At 35.0% G+C, this 13647-nt stretch overlaps 1 protein-coding gene across 1 annotated transcript; it reads right to left on the bottom strand.

The window, feature by feature from the left end:
- Positions 1–500: 500 nt before the first annotated feature.
- Positions 501–11818, bottom strand: LOC146733645 (S-adenosyl-L-methionine-dependent tRNA 4-demethylwyosine synthase TYW1-like). Its single transcript, XM_085490851.1, has 8 exons — positions 11690–11818; positions 6343–6484; positions 5192–5287; positions 4877–4978; positions 3691–3885; positions 3114–3213; positions 933–1057; positions 501–662 (listed from the first exon to the last, which is right to left on the bottom strand). The coding sequence occupies exons 2-8, from the start codon at positions 6469–6471 to the stop codon at positions 501–503; spliced, it is 909 nt and encodes a 302-aa protein (XP_085346977.1). The 5' UTR covers positions 6472–6484; positions 11690–11818.
- Positions 11819–13647: the final 1829 nt, after the last annotated feature.

Genomic DNA, 13647 nt, shown 5'->3' with positions numbered 1-13647 from the left:
GTTTTAATTTCACTATATTCAAGTAAAATCAGCTAAAATAAATTCATATGAACGTTGAAATAACAATAAATTTATCGTTTCTCTGCCAAGTTCATCAACACAGTGAAATTGTTCAAAACATCAAACTAGTGAAATTAAATGGCAGTGAAAATAAATGGTTTTACAGTAAAACATTTGATGGGAAGTATGGTACAAGAACTATATAATGTCACTCACTCCAAGCTAAGACCTCCTTTCTATGATAACGTGACTTTCGGGGTCACTGTCATCATAGTGGTGCCGCCATTTTCAATTTTATCCATCCACTTTACAAATTTACCAGACTTATTGATTTTGGAGGTCATGTGGCCATATAACAAACACAATATTGAAAAAAATAATATTAATTTAAACTTTAAACCTGGGTCTTCCTTAATATATATAGGTTTGGTGGTTTCACGTACGCCCTTCTTTCAATTTGAAGATAAGCATTACCCTTGCCAATAAACTATCTTACTACTTTAAATGAAATAACAGAAATCAGTAATTACCGTTGATAATTCCATCTGTCCCATCATTGCACCAAGATCCTCTACATCCACCACCCCATCAGTTTTCCTCAGTCTCTCTTCTCCATCATTATCCAAATCTTCACCTTCATCACTGGATGTTTCATATGTTGCCTGGCAACAAAAAAACGTTTTTCATCTATGACATCTAAAGACTAACATTTGTGGAGAATATTGAGTTTACAGATTTGAGATTGGTATTTGAAAATACCCCCTCCCCCAATAATGCAGAACATTATTCCTGAATGCTCGATGACTTAAGTTAAAAAGATCAATAACCAAGTATCAACTATTCATATTGTTACCATGAAAGATTTATTTTTGATACATAGCACCCATACCCAATTAGAGCATGGTGGTCATAAAATCAAATTATGTCATTACCTCTTTATTCACATCACCGTGACAATGGCAATCATCATCATCTTGACAACCTGGTGTTCCTTGCAAGAATGGCAGCATTTTTTGGAGGAACATCTCCTTCCAAGCTTTGAAGTCTTCTTCAACTCCTGTAAACATTGATCCGCGAAATTGGAAAACTTTGTGGTGATAGTAGTTATATAGTATGTTGACAGTTTATCGAATATTTAATTGTTGGTTTGCTATTTTCATCACAAAGTTACATGAAATGTGGGTACAAATACCATACTCGACCGCGTTAGCGCCCATGCCCGGGCAAGCGCCCACCCCCCACTTTTGCGCAATTTTTATATTTGGGGTCACATTCGGCAAAGCGCCCACCCCTTCAAAATGCAACTAATTTGAAACTTGGTCTTGCGTAATGAATCTTGGTAATCGTTTTTATATGATACAGCGTGGATATCGACCGCTGTGAACATGTTGTGAATGCGTAGAACACGGTAACCGTGCGTAAACTACGCTTCGACAATGACCTGTTAATACAAGTAAAATGCGGTAAATATTTCATGCCATATTCAGTTTACCTCTCAAAAATGGCTAGTTACTATTTTTTGGAAAAACCATGTCGTTTATTCGCTGAAATCAATTCCAACAGATCGTACTTCGACATCAATAATTCACTTCCGCATTGCGTTACCGGAAAGTCTTCGGGAATTTCCGAAGAATTGCGTCAGTATTCTCGGGGGCGGACATCCGGGCATTTTCTACCGCCTGGCAACCCTTGCGGTGAAAACAAAGACCAAAAACTTGCAGAAAACGGTACTTTGCGATGGTTGTTGAGAGTCCCCTGAACAGTGTAACAAGATTAGCCCTACGTGTGTAACATATATGAATTTGGTTGTTCAGGATTACTTCACAGTTGAGTTTGTGTTGTTTGCTCGAGTTTTCACCGGCTCCACTGGCGTTCCACAGCAGCGCGCACAGAGCCCATAGAAATACGTGGTACAGTGGTGCGCGTCTTAGCAACGTAGAACGTCCGTGACGTAGCTCCGCCCCCAAGGATAACACAGCATTGTGATTGGTTAATAACCAACTTGACCCATTAGGTCAAAGGACGCCGCTGCAGGTGAAATCTGCAAATGCATCATGGCGGAAAGTGATTTTCTTCGAGAGTTTGCGTATGATCCAACACCTTCGTCAGTGGAGATAATATGACAATTTTGACTTTGACTGTGTTCCAACAGACTCAAATGTTTTTAATTTCGTAAATTCTGGTGGTACGTAATTAATATTGTAATAAAATGTGCATAGTTTTTGTGATCATTTCTGTTTCTTCGTTGTGAAAATCAATGACGACTCAACTAATTTCGTAATTTGATTTCCCTCAAAGACGTGATCTGTCACTTGACGAATCAATTTTTTCATTTGCACTCTTTTTCGAGGGGGGTGCTCGGGTAAGCGCCCACCCCTAAGAAATCGTGATTTTCTGAGTTGAGGCCCCTGGGCGCTAACGCGGTCGAGTACGGTATGGGTAAATAAAATAATTGGTATAAATTAACCGGCAGCACTGACAAGTATACCAGTAAATAAAAAAAATAAATATCACAGGTGTTTTGTTTGCTAGAAAAGGTTAGTCAGCTAACAAGCTTCTCAAATCAATCACAAGTAGATTTCACCTCATACAAATTCAGATTGCCGCCACAGATGACAATATCAAATTGAATGTAATATTAACTAATTTTATATACATTTCTTTTGTTCATTTCAATTTAAATTGCATTTTAATCCAAAATGTTTACAATTGTGCAATACATCCTAGACAGCAGTGTAAAAACAAGAATTTGATGCGTGTCATCAGTCGTGTTGTGTTGCTATATAAACACATTGACTGGCCATGAGAACTATGGCCTCAGGGAAAACAGACTGATTTTTTGGCTGACTGAAAATCCCGGAGGGGCTTGGGTATTCAATTGCTGTTACATTTAACACCGCTACATAGATTCTGATAACCACTACAATATATTATTTAGAATATGGTCTGTGTATTCAAAATATTTCATTTTAAGCATTCAACACAACAGTGGTCATCACAATTCAATTCATGATAATAATATTAGTTGTCGGTTAGAAGTGCACAAAATTTTGGGTGAAATACAGTTACCGATACTACACATAAGATGACATTGTTACGGTGAATGAGCGTACCTCCATGTTTACTGTCAGCTACATTGTCGTTGCCTTCACCACACGACATAATCCTATCACCACTTAGTGTATGCAGCCATTTATCCAGATTTACACCAACCTAGCAGCAAAACAAGAAATAAAATTATTCCACTCCATGCAAATAAGCCCAAATCGATTCTTATAAGTTTCCTTTTGCATAGGAAATCTTACGAAATTCAACTTTTTTTTTTTTTTTGTGTCACAAAGAAGCAACTGACCAAATTTAAATAATTTTGGAAATATTTTACAAACATGTATCATCTATAGTGTAGAAAATATCACAAAATAACATTTTCAAATATTCAGTAGTATGAAGTTACAAATTTTTGAAACATTGTACTCAAAACATGAATCAACTACCAGGGTAAAGTGTAGAAAATAATATGAATAAAAAAATTTTAAAAGCATTGTTTTGCAGTTTGTTTTTGAGTTTGTAATCTTGGGTTACATTGCATATTCACACTATGAAGTACAATGTACATTTTGACAGTGACAGGTACTGAAAACAACGTGTATATTTCTTACAATTTCTCCTCACACAGGAGTCTTGTCATACCTTGTTATAGTTTTCTTTATAGAGTGAGTTTCCTAAACCAAAGACTGTATATTTTAATCCTTTCAACATTGTCTTCTGTACTCTGAAATCATTGCTGGCTTCTTCCATCCATTTAAAGAACCAGTCACACTTATCTGGGGGTTTGCCGTCTATGTACGACGCAACAATGAATACACACGCATTCTGTCCATCTGTCTAATATGAAAACAGCAAATCAATGTACACAAACTTGATCAGTCAAATGAATGATAGTTGCAAGGAAAAGTACAAAATACATTGTGTTCATAAAATGACAAGTAGATTATTGTTTCCAAGACGATCAATACACAGGAGGAAATTATACATATTGTGATGAAGGGATTTAGGTAATTAAATTATTTTTTAAAAATAAAATATTCTCAAGTTATGGTATCATTTTCAGTGACAAGCAGTTACTGCTGGATAGCTTGACTTTTTGTTTCTACAGTCACTAAATATTAACTAAGTTATAGCCCCCTCTAGAGGTGAAGACTTATTATATATGCATGTGAAACACAAACGATCAGTGTAATTGGCTGGTTCCCGCCTCAAGTGTCATGGCGTACCAAACCACAAGAGGCGGGTAACTAGTAACGGTTCCGGCATTCTGATTGGTCCATCACTTTCTCGTTGCTTGTTTTATTTCCCTTGGTTACCTGACGTCAGTGCTTACGCTTGTGGCCGTTCAGGCGTTTCCTTTTACTTTCGAAAGTTGGGCGAATAACTGTTTCTTTTGTAATTAATTTGCACAGAAACAGAGAGGAATGTCAGAAACATCTCAAATATGTAAATCTAAGCAGGCAGAATGTATGAGCATGGCTTTATTGTAGTATTACAGACATGTGTACGCAGAACGGAACATGGAATGTTTTCAAATTACGTCACTTAGTCACAGGTCTTCCGGCCCAGTGGAACAATATGCCGATTAGTAGTTACCTGCGTCCTACTTGCCATTCACAAAGGACGCCGAGAACCAGCGAATCAGTGTGATAACTGAAATTGTACACTAAGAATCTCTGTACATCGCCTCTAGAGGGGGTCATACATACATAAATGATTGGCTTTACCTAACAATGCATCTTCAACGTTGCTGAACCTGACTAGCATAAGTGGTTTAATTAATCTATCACCCTCTAGAGCCAGACTTATAAGTATAACTTAAACTTACTTCTTCAACCAGATTATCTTCGGGTTCATATTGACTCAGGTCAATTACCTCTGACCTCACCCCAAATGTACTGACATCGTTGCTCAATTTTTCTGAGAAACTCTGCATAAAGATATGAAAATTCATCAATAATGGTAGCGTCAGTTACAAGCAGCCACCAATATAGTACAAGCTATTTCCATGAAATGAACAAACCTTGATTCCACCACGATTGCAACGTGACAAATATGAAGGCAATATGTTTTTAAAAAAAATGTTTAAAAAGTTCAGGAACAAAAAATATGTTGGATAATCACCAATGGTTGTCATAGTTACCTTAGCTGTCCCTGTCTGAGATGCATAAAATATCTTCAAACCTTTCTTTACATTATTATCTGGGACACTTGATTTTTGAATAATTCTATCTGTACTCTGTAAAATATGATACAGCATATTTGTTCTAAGCACATAACTAAGAAAGGCATACGTAAAAAGTATTGTTTTTTTATGGTATGCACTAATTGTTTAGCAGAGACATTTTTAACAACTGGTACTACTTGTTGCAAGGAAAAGTACGAAGTTGGAAAATACATAGTGTTCATATTATAGTTAGATTATCATTTCCAAGGCGATCAATACACAGTAAGAAATTATACATAATGGGATTTCAATAATTGAATTTACTGTCATCGCCATATTGTTCTGACTACTGAAACAGCAATATTGCCAGCTACGTTGCTGACTAGTTTCTATTAAAGCATGTCTCAAGATCAATACTTTGATTAGAACTGATTAAATCAAACAATTTTTTCGAGGGTGGCCATTCGACTAAACATACGCATTTATGCATTAGATAAACCTACGACTGTGTCATGTCATTTCAGATTGCGTCGGTAAATACATACATCATGTAACAATTTATACGATTGGATGAAATAAACTGAAAGGTAATTGGATCATGATCTTCGCTTATTCACATCCCCAACCCCCACTATTAGTTTGGGATTTCCTGTTGAGGTAGGTTTGACCCAACCTTGTTCTGAATGTGAAATAATCTTCAGAAGCTCATAACAAACCAGTCTGCAGCTTACATAGAAATGTTGCTGTTTTGAGTGTTTGGAACAATACGGCAGTGACAGTAATACTAAAAAAAAAGATGACTTGATGAAAATTGTTTTTCTCCTACTGTAGAATACTTTATTTTCGCTTGGAATTAATTTTCGCTATTTTCGGTGAAAGGATGATTCAGTGAAAATAAAATCCAGCGAATATACATTTTTTCATATGTTTTACATTCAACTTGTCAAAAAACAGTGAGAATAAATTCCATACAAAACACGTGTTTTCAGCGAAAATTAATTCCAGCTAAAATAAAGTATTCTACAGTATTTTACTTCAATCTACAATCACTAAACAGAATAAAACTGTGGCAAATAGTTACAGTAAGTCTGAGAAACACAATATGTACAAATACTAAAATTCAGTACCTGTAGGTCTTTGGATTTCTGTCTTCTATTGATCAGTAAACTGACTAGAGTAGCGATCAATGCTGTAATTATGTAGACAGTGAATTGACTCTGCCAGAAACATGATACAAGATACTCATACCACGACATATTTGTTTTATCTCTGAAATAATAATAATGACAATAATAACTTTATTTCCTTCTTGTAAATAATTTTACATTGGGTTATAGCAAAAAGTGAAATAAAATAAATAAAACAATTTAATGTAAACTGGTAACAGATTTCAAATGATCAATAATGAACAAGAATTTTTTAAAGCCAACTTTTTAAGACAAACGGAGAAGTGGAAGGTCATTAAGTATTGATTTTGCTGAAAATTTAGTATTTCGTTGCAATAAATAATGCCTTGGCATAACTGAACTTTATTAGCCATCCAGTTTCTGCTAACTTACCAGGAGGAATTAATGGTCACCTAAAAATTAGTAAAAATTACTAGTAACCTTGTATTTCCTATTCTCGTAGAGCAATGAAAACCCAATAAGCAAACCATGTAATGATATTAGGTTATCTTGAGAATACTTTGCACAAAGGCAGTACGGTGATTACATTGGCCGATGCGTAGTACATACTTTGTGGAATTCTCATGATAACTGTATTATTATAAATCTTATTCCTACTTGCAGTAATAAGGTATATAATAAAAACTGTAAAAACTGGATACAACTGATGTGATCCTTGGTTGTATAGTACACACTCACAACTGTATCCACTCAATAAAGATTATTACAACACTGTAAATAAAAAGGCCTCAGCTGAGGGCGAGGACTATATATTGGCATTGATCCCATGATCCAGACAACGACAGCACTTTTTACACAGACATAATCTTCTATCTTAGTTAGCCTAGTGATTGTATTCAATCAGCATACAGGGGTTCATACAATTTCTTAATATTTCCTGGTTTACATAGAGGCGAATAGGCAGGACTCCAGAAGACGTACCTACACTTTATGCAATTTTTTTTTAATTATGCTAATTTATTCATGACGTAGCAGTTTCTGTGCTCATGAATATTCATTAAGTTGTGGGTCAATACATTTTAAAAGGGGCGATATATTATTTTGGGGGGAAGAGTTAGAAAGGGGGAATCAGTAATCATTAGGGGGTCAATAAAAAAAAGAAGGGACCCATTTGGAGAGCAGCCATGCTCCTCGTGTCTGTTGTTGCACGTGACCTACAGCTGTCAACTGTGTTCGTTTTTCGTCGACTTTGACTGGCTTCCATGTGAGGTAGTATTCTTGTGTTCTGTTTTTCTGACTTGAGTTTTTGAATCCGCTGTTTATGTTTTTAACGTCTTTCATGTCTTTTGTAGGAGTGTCCAATCCGTGATTCGAACTTGCGATCTTTGAATTCCCAGCGCACTGTCTTGTCCACTGTACCACGAGTGTCTTCACACAAGAGATAGGATTTAAGTCCTATTCATAGGAGCACTGTCTTCACTAGCATTCAAAAATCTAACTAAACATACTGGATTCGAACCAGCGATCGCTCATATTGTTGACATAGTACAAATCAACTGAGCTATGTGGGTAGTCATGCAAATTGAATAATTTGTTGTCATATTTAGCTTTATTGCCAAATAGTGTTTGCGAGAAAAAGATGGGCAGGCAAGAGAATTGAACCCGGGTCCTCCTGATCACTATGTAGAGAACTCACCCACAAGACCACGATGGATTGACTGGTTGTGTTTGCATTTGAGTATATAGTGTGTATATATATAGAAATACAACATATTTCTATTATTGAGTTACAATTGTCCAAAAAATTGGCAATTTTGTCTTTTTACTTGTGTAAACTATATACATGGCATAACCCGTTAGTGTACATTTTGCCAATTGGGTGTTTGCCATTTGCGTTGCCCATACCTGACCCGACCCTAACCCTAATGCCAAGACACGTTCCTGTTAATTCCGTTGCCCATACCTGACCCGACCCTAAACCTAATGCCAAGACACGTTCCTGTTTATATTTGCTCAATAATGATACTCTGTTGTGCACTGTCTGCGGGTAAGTTGCATTGATGTCAACTGATTAAACAAGTCGCGTTTTAAAGTAATTTCCACTATTAATTAACAAGTGGTTAAATTGTGACAATAAATGTGTGGACAAATATTTGAGATTAATTTTGGTGTAGACAACTCGTTTAATTATTTTACACCATTACAAGTTGTTAAATTGAGAGAATAAATTTCTCAACAAATATTTAATACTTAGTTTGGTGTAAACAACTCACGTTTGATTAATTCCCACAATTACAGGCTGTTAAATTAAAAGAATAAATGTGTGGACAAATATTTTAGACTTATTTTGGTGTAGACAGCTCTCGTTTGATTAATTCCCACAATTACAAGTTGTTAAATTGAGAGAATAAGTGTGCGGACAAATATTTTAGACTTCATTTGGTGTAGACAGCTCTTGTTTGATTAATTCCCACAATTACAAGTTGTTAAATTGAGAGAATGAATGTGCGGACAAATATTTAATACTTATTTTGGTGTAGACAGTTCTCGTTTAATTATTTTACACCATTACAAGTTGTTAAATTGAGAGAATAAGTGTGCGGACAAATATTTTAGACTTATTTTGGTGTAGACAGCTCTTGTTTGATAAATTCCCACAATTACAAGTTGTTAAATCGAGAGAATAAGTGTGCGGACAAATATTTAGACTTATTTTGGTGTAGACAGCTCTCGTTTAATTATTATACACCATTACAAGTTGTTAAATTGAGAGAATAAATGTGTGGACAAATATTTTAGACTTATTTTGGTGTAGACAGCTCTCGTTTAATTATTTTACACCATTACAAGTTGTTAAATTGAGAGAATAAATGTGCATACAAATATTTTAGACTTATTTTGGTGTAGACAGCTCTCGTTTAATTATTTTACACCATTACAAGTTGTTAAATTGAGAAAATAAATGTGCATACAAATATTTTAGACTTATTTTGGTGTAGACAGCTCTCGTTTAATTATTTTACACCATTACAAGTTGTTAAATTGAGAGAATAAATGTGCGGACAAATATTTTAGACTTATTTTGGTGTAGACAGCTCTCGTTTAATTATTTTACACCATTACAAGTTGTTAAATTGAGAGAATAAATGTATGGACTAATATTTGGGTCTTATTTTGGTGTAAACAACTCGCGTTTGATTAATTCCCACAAATACAAGTTGTTAAATTGAGAGAATAAATGTGTGGACAAATATTTTAGACTTATTTTGGTGTAGACAGCTCTCGTTTGATTAATTCCCACAATTACAAGTTGTTAAATTGAGAGAATAAGTGTGCGGACAAATATTTTAGACTTATTTTGGTGTAGACAGCTCTTGTTTGATTAATTCCCACAATTACAAGTTGTTAAATTGAGAGAATAAGTGTGCGGACAAATATTTTAGACTTATTTTGGTGTAGACAGCTCTCATTTAATTATTTTACACCATTACAAGTTGTTAAATTGAGAGAATAAATGTATGGACTAATATTTGAGTCTTATTTTGGTGTAAACAACTCGCGTTTGATTAATTCCCACAATTACAAATTGTTAAATTGAGAGAATAAATGTGTGGACAAATATTTGAGACTTATTTTGGTGTAGACAACTTTCATTTAATAATTTTACACCATTACAAGTTGTTAAATTGAGAGAATAAATGTATGGACAAGCATTTGAAACTTATTTTGGTGTAGACAACTCTCATTTGATTAATTCCAACAATTACAAGTTCTTAAATTGACAGAATGAATGTATGGACAAATATTGACCATTATATTTGTGAGTAAATACCTGTTGTTTAATTAATTTCCACCTCTACAAGGTTGTTAAATTGAGAGAATAAATGTGTGGATAAATATTTGATACTTATTTAGGTGTAAGAACTCGTGTTTGACCAACTTCCACCATCGCAAGTTGTTAAAATAATGAAATAAATATACTGGTATCATTGGATATTTGATTTAATTGTGAAACTTTCTAACAAAATGTTAACTGCTGACTTCGAACCCTCAATCAACAATTCCGCAGACACAGTATAAATTCCACAACACCACAGAAGATATTCGTCTGTTGCCTGAATTGTTTTCGTAATATAGGGAACGCCATCGACGCTTTAACAAAACTTACCTTGACTTGGGTCTTGTTTATCTCTTGTGACTGGAAACTGTTGAACAAAATGCTCGTCGTCCAGTTTAAGACGCAAGTTATTTTATTAATAATTCATTCAGTTTTGTATGGTGGAGTTTTGTGAGGTTTATTATTTTTTCGCGACGTTCTTTGCTTACTTGTTTACGGTTTGAGAGATTTCAGTTTATTTGATTTACGTTTTTACGGTAGCTCTGAGCGGGACTCGAACCCACTGTCTTTTCAAGCTAATTTTGTTTTATTTTGATGGCACGCTTGTGTACCACGCCACGACGTTGTTCGTTAAGTGGTGTTCATTTTTCTAACTACTCCAGTGTTCCGATGAGTTGAACGGAAAAGCCAAAACGATTGCTCGTTTCTGATTGCTTCGGTTCTGGTGAGTGTGTATCTAGTGTGATTCGAACCCATGTCATTTGTATTGAGCGTTTTTTTATTTCCCATGTTGGCTACGCCGTAATATGCAACCACTTCCCCGTTTTATTGTGATTTTGAGAGTGTTTAATGATGTCTTCCTCGCCCGTCACGCCATGACCCAGTTTCAACCACACGGCCATTTTGCAACAAGTGCGTGACCCTCGGCGTCACCCCACTGACTATATGATCGTTCTGTTCAACTGTTAAGCTAGGATTTATTACCGTTATTATCATTATATTGTCACATGATTTGTTTTACCTTATGTGCAATGTCTTAAGCATCTTTATTGTAATTTGTATATACCAATTCGTATATACCGAGGAAACGACTCCGATTGAAGGTCATGTATTTTGTGACATCACCAATTCGTGTGTAGGTACGGCTTCTAGATCCGTGCCGGCGAATATACTAAAATAAATTTCTGGTATACCCCTGGCATTATGCCTAACTATGTACATGAAGTCAGTAGTTGATCTTGTTATCCCCCCCCCCCACCTCCAACCAACTTTAAAACGCTCAACCCAAAACACCAGGCAAAATACACATCGTTGATTTATTCCTCATTCGAACGAGTAGAATTGGTTAATACAAAAATACAAGCCTGAAAAGGTATCACTCTCGTTTAGAATTACTCGAGTTTGCCAGTGTTTGTGTTTAGCTCAGACTCAGAGCTGAGCTGTTCATTGAAAATTGCCTACATTCATTGTAGCATATATCGCAATCGTGTTTATTAGATTAAAACCTACCAGGTTCTGTTCTGCAATCACTACCAAATTCCACCACAAGATTGCACCACAGACGAATGTTTTCGTATTCTCACAACTCACATGTTGCAAACATATTTCATCAACAAAATGGCAGCATAGTGCTCCCTAGGCCAAGCAATATTGATTGAAATATTACCGATAGCATAGAGGGCTTTAGTTGATGCTTTCCCGGGTTTATTGTTGTTGGCTAGAACGGCGGATAGAAATGCGGGAAAATAGTGGGATAGTAACTTCATCAGTTGATGTAAAAGATTCCAACTGTTAGACTGTTACGCCATTTACTCCGATGAACGAAAATTCGCTGCAGTCTGGACTGTTGAAGCAGACGCCGGAAGCAGACGACACCAATTCCATTGCACGCTTGGCGAAATATGTCAGCAGCATTCCCGAGTGACGATGACGAATCTGTCGTGGCTAACTCAGTTGATTCAGATTGCACATTTTGTCCATCACCATCAATTCTAGAAGGACTTAGTTCGTAAGTAGCAAAATGTCAGACTGTAATAGTATGCTTGACTGAAAAATAGTCTATATACTGGTTGCAAGCCACAGACGATGCATGAATTGAATCATATTTACAATTTATGAATATGTTTTGGCCAACAAAAAATAAGAATTTGTTTATTGACCTAGAGAAAATTGATAATAATTTGTTTATTATTTAATAATAAAATAATACCACCACAACAAGATAAACTTTGAACATTTATTAAACAATGCTTTCCATATATGCAATAAAGTTTGACCAGATCGACAAAACAGAAAACAAACGTTTGCCTCATTCTACCATATGTGACACACTTTTTCGAGAAGCAAAACCTATTTTTGTCCTTATATGTTTATATCTTTTATTTATTTTGAAAAGTATGTTTCATATTATTTTCAATGATAAATATTTTATTTTAGGCTTGGACTGGCAAAATCAAGATTATTACAACAACATTCTGAGTTAGATAAAACATCAACCACCGGAGTGGCAATCAGTCAGAAGAAAAACAGCTTTGATTATGAAACTAGTTCTGAAATTTCTGAACCACTGGTGCCAACAAGGTATGTATCACAATCCTGTGATTATTACAACAATAAAGTTGATAGAGGGACTGTGGTAAATTAAAGAAAACTGATGTATTGCTTATTAATTTTAACTTTAATTACAGTATTTTACAGAATATCAATGGGAGCAACAAGAATAAGTCTAGCTATGGGAGTACAAGATATATTGGTTTCTCAAAATCAAGAGATACATCACCAGAATTTCCACATCTACCCAAGTTGAGAAAATTGACAGGTGCAAATATAAAATACATTGTTACAAAATGTTGTGAAGAAATAAACTATTTCAATATGAAAATACCGTATTTGCTCTGTTAGAGGTGTAATGCCAATAGAAATGCACATACACCAAAAAATGTATTGGCTGTATACCAAATTATTAATATATTACATATTTTGACCATAAAAAGTTTTCTGTAATTTATGTAATCGCAATGCCGACTTATATAGCAAATACTGTAGTTGTTACTATGTGCATTATATATAAAACATGATGAAATTGTTACTACAATATGAAATTGTCATTAGTGAAATCTGGTGTCATAACAATGTAACGTGAAGTTGTGAAAACATTTAATAATCCTATAACCCTGCGCATTGTTTCAGAGTATCAAAATGATGAAAAGATTGTTGGATATAGCTCCAAGTTGAAATCACTCAGTGAAAATAAACAAGATTCAGCAGATACTATTCATACTAAAGTTAGTGAAGATGATAAAATAGGGAGCGACAGTGTGTCAACAGAAATTACTAGGAAAAATAAAGACACAAACATTCCAGTATGTGAACGTGTCAATGTCACAGAATCCCCTATACATGAACTGGGAAATAAAATTGGAATAGAAAACCCAAAACCAGATGTTAACTCCAAAGAAGTCCAGATT

This window comes from Saccoglossus kowalevskii, chromosome 16 (assembly GCF_978046115.1).
Source record: "Saccoglossus kowalevskii chromosome 16, keSacKowa6.1, whole genome shotgun sequence".
In the NCBI taxonomy this organism is placed as follows: domain Eukaryota; kingdom Metazoa; phylum Hemichordata; class Enteropneusta; family Harrimaniidae; genus Saccoglossus; species Saccoglossus kowalevskii.
This window is presented reverse-complemented; position numbering and strand designations above follow the sequence as displayed.